The sequence below is a fragment of the Dermacentor albipictus genome, chromosome 5 (genome assembly GCF_038994185.2).
Source record: "Dermacentor albipictus isolate Rhodes 1998 colony chromosome 5, USDA_Dalb.pri_finalv2, whole genome shotgun sequence".
NCBI classification, from domain to species: Eukaryota; Metazoa; Arthropoda; class Arachnida; order Ixodida; family Ixodidae; genus Dermacentor; species Dermacentor albipictus.
Window position 1 is genome coordinate 52,239,471 of NC_091825.1, and position 13,851 is coordinate 52,253,321.

A 13,851-nucleotide genomic window follows, 5' to 3' on the forward strand; every position below is an offset into this window, starting at 1 on the left:
CCGTGCTCCCCCCCCCCACAGCAAAAAACTGCAAAAGCAAAATTACCTCGATCCTTTTCCACCTTCAGCTACAGTGTACCCATTAAGTTCCCCTTCCCCTTCGACATCATTCTGTGCTGCAGAAGTTAAGACAGACCACACACATAGACCAAATTTCAAAAAAGAAGACAGAAAGAGAGAGAGAGAGAGAACCTCAAATACAGGCAGGAAGGCAGTTTCTGTTTCATGCTTTTATTACACTGACCATACAACTACTTACACGACTATTTACACGAACATTGATACGCAATTCTCTTTGCCAGTGTATACGCCCACCAAAATTGACACACAGCAACTGTCTACGGCATCTGGAGTGTTCAGAGATACTCGTGCCAAGCGGCACATGTTGTTCCTTCTACAGAGGACTATTTGTTCTTGCCTAACCATCAGGTAGGCGAACTCAGCAGCAAAGAATAGGCAAAGGACAACAGCGTCACCCTTGCCTCAGATGTAAATGGACCTGTATGCCATCCTAAGAGAGCACAATTTTTTTTTTTTCATTTGACACGCATCGACTGAAAGACTGGTGGTTCAGAACAGTGCATTAAAGCCCACTGCAGCAGAAAAACCACACGAAGATAGTAAGGTGCAGAACCGTGCAAATAAAGCCGACATTTGAACAGCACTAGGTGACCATAAAGTACTACACATATATGCAAGGTTCTTACCCATGGACTAGCAGAAGTTAGTTTTCTGCCTGGACTAGGTTCACACAGCTGCCAGAACCAATGTATCAAGTACATGTTCAAGTGTGTACATATCGGTATAAGGCCAGACACTCATATGCTGATAAACCTCAACATATGAAGATCGGCTGTAACGGAACATTTCTCAACTACTTTTACAGGGCTGATGACCTTAAAGATATCTCTCCCATTTTAGGTGCGGAACTAAGTCAGTCTTGTTTTTTTTCATTAGTTTCCAGTAAAGACAGCAGCAGCTTAAAATGTTTAGGATTAATGTTTTGTTTCAAAGGCACCCAGAAATGACGCAGCTGAACTTAGATGTCACAAGGTGTGCATACTAGAACAGGCCATGCCATGACATACCTGTTTAAGCTTAACAAACCATTGAATGTTAGTGCTTCTTTACATAAATCTTTTGTACAGACTTACATGTTATAAATGTGTGATGATTTGCAGTGAATAAATGTGCCATTGATCATGAAATGGGCTTGCTAATTTGCACTATGCACATGAAACCTGGGTAAGTATAAACATATTACACAGCATGTTCCACCTGACTATAGTCGGTGATTTGGGTTTATGCCAAGCCCCTGCATATTCTGCACTGCCACCAATTAAGCTTGAAAAATGATGTTGCTGTGTTGCAGCTACAAAACTGTGGTACGTGGCCTAACTTACTAAGCTAAGGCAATTGATGAGACTTATTTTTGTTAAACTAAATGTGCATAGACTTATTTTGTCAAAGCTAAATTGGTTCAATTGCTCTCATTGCTTTCTCACAAATGCAGCTTATGCCAGAAGAAAGAATACCCTCTTGTCCTCCTTTATAAGCACAGTGATGGGAGTGGGATCTAAGCGACATTAAGCAAAAGTCTTGAAATCTATCAATCTTGAAAATTATGTACTTGCGATGAGACATGTCACATAATTTCACAAAATTGCAGATTGCAAAAACATGCAGTCACATAAGTAGTCGGACAACTTCTGCAAGTCGTTAGCTGCAAATTTCATTGCTAGTGGCAGATAAAACTATGGGTAGCTGTTGTGAATGGTGTCCCTCGCATGACTGCAGTTATGAGGCAGAGGCATACAAAATTATTTTTGCCTTGCTCTTGAAGATTTGCCAGATATAACACCCGCAAATCAGAACAGCCTTCTCGAAAATGGCACTTCTTCATGCGTGCACGTCCAAATAATGGTCACAAGAAAGTCTTGATACTTTAGAAAATGCACATTAAACAGGGGTTACCAATCCAAAAGACATTGAGTAAGGAAGCTTTTCTAACCAATACTCAATTTCCCTTTTATATGCCAATAACAAAACATAACTATAACATGGGTAACTGACTAATGACTGCTTTTAATCAGTCATGCCCAAGAAAAGTGTTGCAAATGCAAATTGCTAGTCCATTGCAATGACACCTAATGACCAGCTTTTTTGGTAGTACTGACTTTCCTTACAATTCACTGAAATGACTTCTAGCTCCTAAATATTTGCACACACGGAAAAACCACATAACACATTAGCTTCAAACTGTCAAAGGAAAGATGAGACTTCATGACACACTGGCAGTTTCAGCTAAAAGAGCCCATATCTGACACGAAGTAAGCAATACAAGGTAGATTATTTTACTTTGTCAAAAGTCTAAACATCACTTTCTTTAAGCTATAAAACAGACTGCCCAATACTTGTATAATATGCTTTGTTCATTACATATACAACTAATCACTACACTGCTCGACCAAAAAGCCTGAAGTGCAATTTCGCCAGAGAAAAACCGAACCTCAATATAAGGAACACGAATGTAATAAATTATCGCACATAACAAATTACCGAACACAACAAAAGTTAAGCTGGAATGTTAGTTGCCGACATCAGCATGTAACAAACATACCGCGAAATTCCAAGCAAGCCCGCCTCCCTCCCCCCTAAAGTGAAAGACAACCCAAGAAATTTTGTGGGGGCGCCTTTGCTCGTTTGCGGATCGAAATTCATGGGCTGTCGGCCACAGATCTGGCAGCCAATGAGCTAGGCCTATACTGTCTCTCAGCGATCGCAAGCTCACCTGGCTTGCTCGTTCGCTTTCATCGGCATCGATAAAATCAATGTATGGCAATTTAAGTGCGACATAATTTTGAACACATTGTTCTGACCAACATAGGTGCTTTATTATGAGCTGCATGCAGTCGTGTCGCAAGAGCCAACCAGTCAACTAGGCCTGCCGGCTTCTAGTCATCGGTGGCTGTCAACAGAGTCGACACTGCAGATGTGGCCTTGGAGCAACGTGTCTACGCTCGCATAGTCGTGTTTATACCGACTTCTTTTGTTTAAAACGAGAGCTGTGCAGACAAGTTTATTTCCACTTTATTTGTGAAGTCATTCCGAGCGTCCATGCAGTGGCACTGGTTCTGGGTGGAGCTACGCGTCGCACAAGGTTCTCAGGAAATGCATATTGCTTTCTTAGCATGCACACCTCGTTTAAAACTTAGTTTAGCTGATCCCTACACAATGTTTTCTGTTGTTTGTCTTTCTTTTTCATGGTGCAAAATGGTCCTTTCAAACCATGCAAGTTGTGCTTGATGGCTGAATGCCTCACAGCATCGTGCCAAGTACCACCATATGTGCTACTTCACGAAAGCTATAACAAAAAAGAAGCACGCTACTGAAATGCTTGTGCATATTTTTGAATCTTACCAATGCCTTCACCTCCCTCCCCTTTATTTTGTGGTGCCATGGAGAAGCCACAAGAAATTTTGACTAAAGCAATATTTTACAAATACTGCAATGAATTTCTTTTGCTGCTTTGCTATTTTAAAAAATCGAAGGCTCTAAGGAGTTATATGTAATTGATTCACAGGATTTAATATCCCAAAGCAGGGAAGTTATATGAGTACATTCATACGTCAGTGGTTCATTATCTTTGATGCACCATGCATTTCACAAGGTTAACTAAAGTGACACTTCTTGCAAATGAAAGGCATGAGCTGATTGTGTGTACAGCATCAGTGCGCATCCTTGCTCTTGTCATGTCGAATGAACAACGCACCATTCAGTATTTACGTATGACTCATCTACGAAGGGAATGCAACACATCTGCACAAGACAAGGTGTATACATACAACCAAGAAGCGTATAATTGGTTATTTAAAGCAATCGCTAAGCACACTTCAAATTCTGTCAAGGACGACACTTTAGGAAAAACCAGGGAGATCAGCACCAAGGTTCAAAGGCTATGCTCGAACCCCGAATGAAGAAACTTAAGCACTCAGGCTGAGACAGTAACATTCAGTGATGTGACGTTCAGGACAAGGAATAACATTCACTATATGTCACAAAAGTACACACGTCGTTAAGTACACGTTCAACGGATCACCCAAAATGATGACAAGCATGCACCTGCATGACACGGCCACGTAACTCATCCTGGACCCCTTTGGGGAGAGCTCAGTGGCAGTTCGGAGCTGTGTAATATAGAGTGTTAATAAGTGCTGCAGGTGTCACTGGGCAACATACTGTATCCTCATATGCTACATGGTGCAAGATCACCCTTTTATATTTCAATACGAGCCTGTTATCTTTGTTTGTTTTTATTGGCCAACGAACCAAACTGGAAGGTCACACAACGTCTGGCACATCTTTGCACCTACACACAGACGGTTGTATAAATAAGAGATACACATATAAGTCACTCTTGTCAGCTAAATAACTGGCCTATATGCATCCAATTTCAACATGGAAGTAGAATTTTGTTGCGTTCTTTTGTTCAATACCTTGTCTGAAGGCAATACTTAATTCATCTAGAATGAATTGCAGCTACACATCTCTGTGGTGATGCAGGCGACCGAAAAATTACCTCAGTTAAAGAAACGGTGGTGCCATCTGCCATTGTTTGGACAAAGCACAGCATCTGCCCGGACAACAAGTCCTCATGATTTATTCTCAACAAGACAGGCTAGTGCTGCCCCAAAGCAATGGATTAAACAAAATGCACTGCAACATGCTGCCTCCATGCAAACTACCAATGTGATTGAGGCGCCGACTCAGCAGGTAGGACTGTTCATGCCTGCCTGTCTTAATTATGCAATGTTTCACAGAGCAATGCCAGTGCAGCGAACACTCGGCAACAGTGGGCACACTGGTTTGTGGGTCCACTGTTGCCGAGTGTGACAAAATAATGCAATGTAGCTCAAGCTGCCAGGCTGCCTGGGCAGGTTAGATGCCAGGTTGCCAGCAAGAACAGATGCTTTGCCACGAGCTCTCCCCAGAGAGACTGCCTCTTACGAACAGCATTAGGACCAGGAATCAATAGCTATCGTGAACGTTCAAACACACAAAAACAACACATATGTGTCATCAGCCCTTACCACTGCCCTGTGAAGCGGTCTTACACTAAAGATTGTTCTCAACTTGCTGCGACTTTTTTTTTTTTTCCCCTCCACTATTCCTGGCAGTTCTACCGCAACGAACGACCACCTGGGCCATAGATCGTAGCAGAAGTGACACCAAGCCCACGAATCTGGCCCAAAACTGTACGTGGAAAGTGCAACATTTCTCCCAACATCTAGGAGACAGAGAAAAAAAACAAAAGAAGAGACGAAGCGGAAGCCCAAGGAGCACCACATTATGAAAGACTCAAAACGTACCGGCCACATGACATGCATTGCTGCTGCTGCTGCTGCTGCTGTGAGTAGTATTGCTGGCAAGCGGCTAACAAGTGGGCACAGGTCACAACATGGTACAAGCCAGACGGCGAAACTATGTGGTGCCACAGCTATAGCATCACAGGGGGTGGCCAACAGCCTTTTAACGACAGTATAACAGCAACAATGACAACAAACGATATGTAATACGGTTACACTTGACGTGGCCCTGTTTAAACAGCCCTGTGCCTGCCAAGCCATCCCTGACGCAGCAGAGAAGCACTGTTGCTCGTGCTGCACTACGTTACCACCGGGGGCGCCACTGGCACATGGTTGCTCGCTGGAAGCTTCTACTTCCACATTAGCACTACACCTTGTGTTTAACCTCACTGACAACAACAAATGCACCGGGAAAGCAAGAAACAAAAAAAGCTGCACCCACACTTTAAGTGACATACTAGCCGGACCTCCAATCTAACAAATATGGATATAGAGAAGTAAATATAAAACGCTTATTGCTAATATCAGCATGCAAGAAATATATGAAATATAGTAGGGTTTCACTGTATAATGTTTTCTTCTTTTTTTTTTTGCAAGTTGTTACCTGCTGCTACCACTCGTATAATCTGTTACTAGAGCACCAACTGTTCCTTGTCATTTGCCATGGCCAATTCTATCACAGTAGCAGGGACAAAGGCCATTATTATGCAAAACTAGAATTACTGTACACCGCACGAGTAGTGCCCCTAGTGATAACCGGGTAGCTTGGGTGATCTGGCAGGCACAGTTATATATGGGGTGTAATGCACTCGATTAAAGCGCGACCACTATATTCAAATCTACGGTGCAAGACCACCCGACGATTGAAAGAGGAGACGAGTGCACCTTGCGTGCTTTTGCGTCTCACTCGTCTGACCCGCTATCTTGCGGTGCAGATGACTGGCAAACTCCACGACTTAAGCAAACCATAGCCGAAGTGCAAGCAGAAGTGTGCCCGAACAGGACCTTCCTCCGGTGCACCATTATAGTGCCAGCTTCTGACATCACTACAGTTTGCTGGTTTGAAAGTGCACGTGCATAAGAATGTGAAAGCCCGCTAATCTGACAATAGACTGCTGAATGATTGTTAGGCTGAGCAAATTCCTAAGACTTTTTCGGGCAGTCCCACTAGCTCAAACCAGTCAGGCACATGCAAGCAAAAGTCTCCTGAGTCACCTTGGGAAACCTTACGAAATGAGAAACCTTGCAAAACGTTCTGCTAATAGGCTGGCACTCCATTCATGGCTATTACAATGTGCTTTCAATCACACTGTCTTTGTGCAAAGATGGCGATAGAATTTGCTTCACATTGTTTGGGCCCAGTGGTTGAAGAAGTAAGCAAAAAGAGAAAGGTTGCTGTTATTCAACGGCACAGAGTGTACATAGAAGTTAGTGCTGTGACATAGATGAGGACACAAGCACATGGGAAAAAAATAGAGATGCTTTTTACACATGCATACAAGAAATCTTAATTTAGTCGCTGTATGTATGTATGCATACGAGTTACGCTACGGAAATAGCATAAATTTTGTTACGCAGACCTCTAACCGCATGTTTTGTGTTATGCTTGTTATGAACACAAGTTATGCTTGTTACACCCACTACGAAAATGAGTGCCATGTTTATTGCCCAACCAGTTGCTAGTTGCAGCACTTGTCAGCATCTATTAAAAATAGTTAAGCCAATGTGTGCGTCATGCTAAAGATGACACATACACAGATGCAGAACTCCTACTGCCTTTAGGCTCCTGGTAGCTTGGATGCAAGCGCGATAGGAGCTCTCCTGATAAATTTGGTGACAATGTTTATATGTGCCTGAGGCTAGGCTTTACACAACTACAGCATGTTAAGCCATAGTGCTTAACAATATATCTAATCATTATTTCTTTGGAGGAGTGATAAAAAATTAAATTAGCATTAGTTGCCACTGGTGTGCCTCACGTTTCTTTGGTTTTCTTTTTTTTTTGTACCTACTTTCTGACAATCTTCACTGTTTGGCTCCATATCAGGTGCCAATAGCCAAACTAGAGGGTCTAGAGCTCAATTGGTTATATGAAACCACCACGATGCATGTTACCTCACGATGATTGGTGTGTTACTTCCAAGTGACCAGACTAACTTTCTAGATACAAGCTCTCAAACCAAAATAACAATATGCACTACTTGTGGAAACGGCTTCATTATTATTCTAAATACATAACATGCAACTCCCAAGACACTGATCAAAATCACGCTCTAGACTAATATTGTTTGCAAACCATTGTAGACAGGAATAAATTTTATCTGTGCCAACTGGTGGCCATTTAAGGCATCATTTTAGATAAAACAAACTGCTATAGTAATGCCCCACTCTGTAGCTTTGTTAATTCAGACATTACACCACCTCCCAATCTAAGCTGATGCCGAACTTTCGGGTATGCATCCAGATAAGAGAACAGAAAGAGATCTTAATAGAAAGAGATAAAACTTAATAGCAATGGCATAGCTGTACGCAGACAAAAGCAATTAATCCTTGCCATACAAAAGTTTAGTACTGAAATTTTCCGCTTTAAAATTTTAGAAGCTTTCTTGTAGCACGAGAAAAAAGTACAGAGCCGGTCAGTGATATAACGCGCTCACTGGGTATACATTCAAATGTCAAAACAACGCAACCGCTTTCACTGCACCTTCCAACAGTTCATGCCATTGTTTTGTTAGAAGTGAATTGGATTCAGGCTGTCAAAATGTCCACAAGAGTTTTTCAGTGTGCTTTTTTTCTTTTATTTTCATCTCTCAATTTGTGTTTGTGCAGAAGCACAAGTAAAACACGGCAACGGTAGACGTCAACAGTAACAACAAGGAATATAAAATAATACCAGCAGCTGCAATGCCACGTTTAGAGCTGCGACATCACAGGAAATTAAGTCCAGGCACGCACGCGCAAGATACACAAACTGCAGACAGTGACAGATGCGCCATTGCTAACACAAGGGCTTCCTTTCTTCCAAAGCAGTTAGAACAAGAACTCGTGGCATTTAATGTAAGACATTAGACACTAACGTCATTTATTCTGCCAGCATAGCACAGTTGTCGGGTGTGCTTAGCCATTGCCTTAAAAAAGAACAGCACTGGAAAAAAGCAACTGCCATCAATTCCTGCAAGGCCGTATCCACCTAAAGCCAGCATCAACATCAGAGCTTTTTACTCTACCATTTATCATCCTACGCAAGATCGTTAACTGCACTCCCGAGATGTTTCAGGATATCCTGCTTGGCACAATGGACATTCTGTTCGTTTAAGCAGCCTGTAGCTTGAGCCCGATGATGCAACATGCTTCTAGCCTCTTTGTCACACAATCTGTTGCTGGCTCGAGCATCACCTTTGCACCGTCTTTATCTCTCGAATCAGCCAATAAGCTTGGTGGAACTGAGAACAGAACCAAACTAAAAAAAAAAACAACTTGCCACAATGTTTGCAATCACCGTGTTGAGAACTTAAAACTGGGCCTTAGGTTTTTTATATTTGCTCTTTACAAGTTAATTTTTTTTTTTTCCGCTTTGCTTTTGAACTGCTTTGCTTCCACTGCCGAGATGCAACCAGAGCGATGACACTCTACGTAGGCACCCCAGTTTTAGTGTCAGAATCCCCAGCTCGCTCCAGCAGGAGTGGTGCGCGTGTGCGCTCACGTGCCTGGACTGCCTTCACCGAACCCGCAATGCCAGCACCTCAAACAAAGGCTCTTTCTGGGACTGAAGAGGCTGCAGCCCGCCCAAAGCCATGTCTCTCAACCCCTGTTGGCACTCTTGAGACATCGTAAATTAACAGAGTGCTCACAAACCTTTGCCCGCAAGCACTACTTACGCTTCAGTGGCATTCCCAATGCAAACTGCAGAACGAAAACGTACGACAGTACAAGCCACAGCTGGAGACACGGCGGAGGTCGCTGCTTAGCTGCCGACGCCAAGAGCTTGCACGAGAAGGGAGTCTTGGCCTCAGTCAGCATCCTCACACGCAGCGTGGGTCTCTTGAGGGCGCTCGAGGGCGCACACACTACCTACTCTTGGCAGAAAACCCAGGCAGGTAAACCGCGGAACGAAAACGTACAACAGTCCGAGCAACTACTGCAGCCCCGGACGTGGCTGTTTACGAGCCGAAGGCGAGCTCGTACGTGAAAGGAATGATGCCTCCGGGACCCGCAAGCAGGCTCTTCCCGGCGAGGTCTAGGTCAATTTGCCGGGCAGCTTGGCGGCCCTCGTTGATGGCGTGCACCACAAGAGACTGGCCTCGGCGGCAGTCTGCGTACAGTGCAACGAGATTTAATTTTGCATCATTTGTCACTTTATTTTGGCCATTACATCAGTGATGACAGCAGAATACAATCTGAGATCTTATTATGTTTGATTATTAGACTACACAGGTCAAACCAAGGAACCAAAGTATTTGTCAACAGTGAGCAAACATATATAAGAATAACTGACTGGGTTATGACAGCCCAACACCATAGACACTAAGCAACCACGGTGGGTGCTTCACCAAGTAACATTTCTGTACAGAGCTGAAGCCGGCTTTCGGGAACCGTGTTAGGCTGCTGAGCACGAGGTCGCAGGATCGAATCCCGGCCACAGCGGCCGCATTTCGCTGGGGGCAAAATGCGAAAACACCTGTGTACTTAGATTTAGGTGCACATTAAGGAACCCAAGGTGGTCGAAATTTCTGGAGTCCCCCCTACGGCGCGCCTCATAATCAGAAAGTGGTTTTGGCACGTAAAACCACATAATTTAATTTACCTTTCGGGAACCGGCATTATGCAACGCACTGTGCTTTCCAAGCTTCTAAGCCAATCGCGAGGACCACAAAGGTGGAGTCCGTGCAATTGCTGACAGCAGCGAATTCATTCAATAAAAAACGCGCCAAACAATGGCAATAAGCTTCTTAGTGAACGTTGGAGCAGCTAGGCCTAGCGTTGCCGCAGTGGTTGCTACAACTGCCAGCGGATCTACGTGCGAGAGCGCCAGTTCGAGGCAGTTAGGTAATCAAAATGGCAGTGGTGGTGGAATTGACTAATGCCGTTTCGGACCTGCGGTCACGGCAAAATGTCCGGAAAATCGGACGGCGAAGAGTTCTTGCGTCCGAAATTTCAGACATTCTGATACATTGACTTTATGGGGTACGTGGTGGCTCCGTGAAGCCGTCCAAATTATCGGGAATCCGGAAAGTCGGTCGTGGACTGTACACTGGTAGCTCCTTCAGCCGACGACAGGGCGTCAAAGACAATTCATTACGATTCCTGTCTGTTACTCAAGCCAGCATTACCACGACTTTCGACCCTTTCAATAATATTACAGCTAATTTTCCCTGATAGAGGCCCAAATTCCCAGAGTTTTTCCAGACTACTCAAAATCCCTGGGAATTCCCAGCTTTCCCAGTTTTCCCAGTTGGTAAACACCCTGGGATCGCATGTGGCAGACATTGTCAGCACCTGACTGGAAGCTTACCATTGAAAAGGAAGGTGTACAATCAGTGCATTTTACCGGTGCTGGCATAGGGGGCAGAAACTTAAATTGGAGATTTACAAAGAAGCTTGAGAACAAGTTAGGGACTATGCAAAGAGCAATGAAATGAAGAATGCTAGGCATAACGTTAAGAGACAGAAAGAGAGCCATATGGATGAGAGAGCAAACGCGTATAGCCAATATGCTAATTGACATTAACAGAAAAAATCAGGCTGGGCAGGTCATGTAATGCACAAGTTAGATAAGCATTGGACCATTAGGGCTACAGAATGAATACCAAGAGAAGGAAAGCGCGATCGAGGACAGCAGAAGGCTAGATGGGGCAATGAAATTAGGAAATTCGCAGGCACTAGTTGGAATTGGTTGGTGCAGACAGGGGTAATTGGAGATCGCAGGGAGATCGCTTTCGTCCTGCAGTAGACATAAAATGGGCTGATAATGATGATGAAGATGACCATTTCAATATGACAAAGAAAGCTGTTAAGACATTTTTATTGTATTTTTCTACCAACGAATTGCCCAGTACTACATCTTCATGAGGCTCTGTTGGCAGCTTTTGTGAGAGTCTCTCTCGGCGAGGCTCTTGGATTCAGAGTATGGCAGAACATTGCCTCAAAGACTGCTAGCAAAGCTATCATCAGGAGAGCCATTTCTTGCACGAGATTTGAATTGCTGAAGAATTGCGCAGCTCCTTCAATCATGATTTTGGTGTATAGCTATATCATCCCTGAGCCTAAAAACAAATGCTGCAAAGTTTTTTCTTTTCTTTTTTTTTTGTAGAGGGTCGATTTACTGCTCATATTAAAAGAAAAAAATTTGATTGTGGTGTATAATGTCCCAAAACTGCACGACGGATTATGTGCAATGCCATAGCGGAGGGCTGTTGTCTAGCTTTGACTACCTGGGGTTCCTTAATGTGATCAAACAACACTATAAGGTAACGTTCTCGCAATCTGCCCCCATCGAAATGGAAATGCGGTGGCCAGGAATTGAATCCACAACCTCATGTTTCAATGTTTGACTCTAGCTTCCCTTTAAAGTTGACCGATGCTTTGTTTAAGTGACATTTCATCTGCACACCTGCGGGACGAGATGCCACGGTAAAAACGATTGGAAACTCACCCCCGGCGGCATAGACCCGTGGCACCGACGTGCGGTACGAGTTGGCCGAGGTGCGAATGTTGCACCGCGGGTCTTGCTCCAGGCTCAGCTCGTCGATGAGGTATTTTTCGGGACCCAGGAACCCCATGGCAAGTAGCACCAAGTCAGCCTGTGCGGAAATCCGGAGGAGCCGGTTCATTTTTTTAACATTCCAAGTTACTTGGGCTGTGAGACACTGCACAACTGTGCTTTTCACTGATACTGACCGACTGGAATTTCTTATTAAGTATGCTTCCGACTTTCTGGCTTTGACTGGCTGACACGTTTCAGTATAATGTCATGCTTTTGAAAATGCAATACATGGCTTTTCAGTAAAATCACCCAATTTCATGCAGAATTGATATTGAAGCCTGCACCATTTCCCTTCGTCATTTGTTGATGACATCTCTGTTTGTTTTGAGACAAAACGTTGCCTTCTTCAAATACGATTCACGGGATTTAGCATAGGAAACAGCGTCCTTTCTATGATTTTTTCAATGCAGATCAACTGCCTCACATTTATGTCTGCTCTTGACAGTAACACATCATTTTCCTACTACACAGGCAGAGACTCACCAGAATACTGCCATACACAGTCTGCATATGCCTAAACTAAATGTGAAACAAAAAGTGGCCAACTTTACATTAGGCATGATAATTATGATATAGGCATGATATTAGGCTACAGCAATTGTTACAATGATGCAGAAGGTCTTGCACTATAGCTGTGGATATTATTGTATTGAACAATGACACATTGTTGCACAAGAAGACTGTTTGTTATCTTTGGGTACTCCCCTCACAGAGGTAGGTAGCTAGGTAGTACCTACCAAAATCTGGAAAAGATGAAAACAGTAATTCTCAGCTCAGCAGACTTTAGATAAAGTTTAGAATAAGCATAATCAAGAAGGGGAAGTGATACCAAGGTGGTATACTAGCAGCCATGTAATCAGAAGGGGTGAGGATAACACTGGCAAAATGATGATGCCCAGGGATGTGATGATGATGGCGACAAAAGGTGGGAGCCCAGGTGCGACAAGATATGAAGAAAAAAAGTGGGGGTGTTTTACGCAACACAGCTTCAGTAGTGCAAAAGAAGTCATTAATGAACTAGAAAAAACAAGAATAACAGGTTCATTAAGCAGAAAGTTTAGCATTCACTCAGCCAATTTAACTAAATATACATTCTATCAAGTCAACGCTGGCCAGTTATTCAATGGGCAGACTGTTCCACTCTGCTACTGTGCGAGGGAAAAAAGAATACCTTAATACGTTAGTTCTGGCACTGTAAGGTAAGGAAGTTAAAGCACTTTAAGGTATGTAATCGTTGCAAGGAAGAGGAAAATCATGTGACAAGTGGAATACCATTTTCAGAAATCGGCCAGCCCTTGCAAAATTGGACATAGTCAATTAAAAAGTGACCTTAAAGACTTTGGAAGTGTCTGGCAGCTCCTCCATGTTCCAGCGGCCCGTGGCATCCTTGGTCCACTTGACCTGCACTGTCCGGATGCCCGAAACGTGGCCCTGACCATTGTCCAGGAATTCCTGCGAGGCACGTCTTCAGTCCTTCAGTACTGGCTGCAGCCTTACCAGCTTGCATCGCACACCTTTCATGCAGCTACGTTACACTAGCGCAATTCAATTGCAATTAAATTGAAGATTGTGCTTGGCCAAAATACAAGTGCAGCAGGATGCCAGTCAGAAAGTACTCAAGCTAACTGGACTACACAACTTGGACTTGTTTTACGACACTGTGATATGCTGCACGAGTCCTTCGACAGTTGACTGAAAGACAGTAAGGTTATTCTTTTGTGC

At 43.7% G+C, this 13,851-nt stretch overlaps 1 protein-coding gene across 1 annotated transcript in view; it reads right to left on the bottom strand.

The window, feature by feature from the left end:
- Positions 1 to 210: 210 nt before the first annotated feature.
- LOC135899211 (uncharacterized) overlaps positions 211 to 13,851 on the bottom strand; it is a 232,213-nt gene continuing 218,572 nt past the window's right edge. The window contains exons 43-45 of the mRNA XM_065428465.2: positions 13,459 to 13,581; positions 12,019 to 12,166; positions 211 to 9,678 (exon numbers count right to left, since the gene is read on the bottom strand). Of these exons, the coding sequence (XP_065284537.1) occupies positions 9,527 to 9,678; positions 12,019 to 12,166; positions 13,459 to 13,581 (423 nt within the window). The 3' untranslated portion in view covers positions 211 to 9,526. The remainder of the gene's footprint in view (positions 9,679 to 12,018; positions 12,167 to 13,458; positions 13,582 to 13,851) is intronic.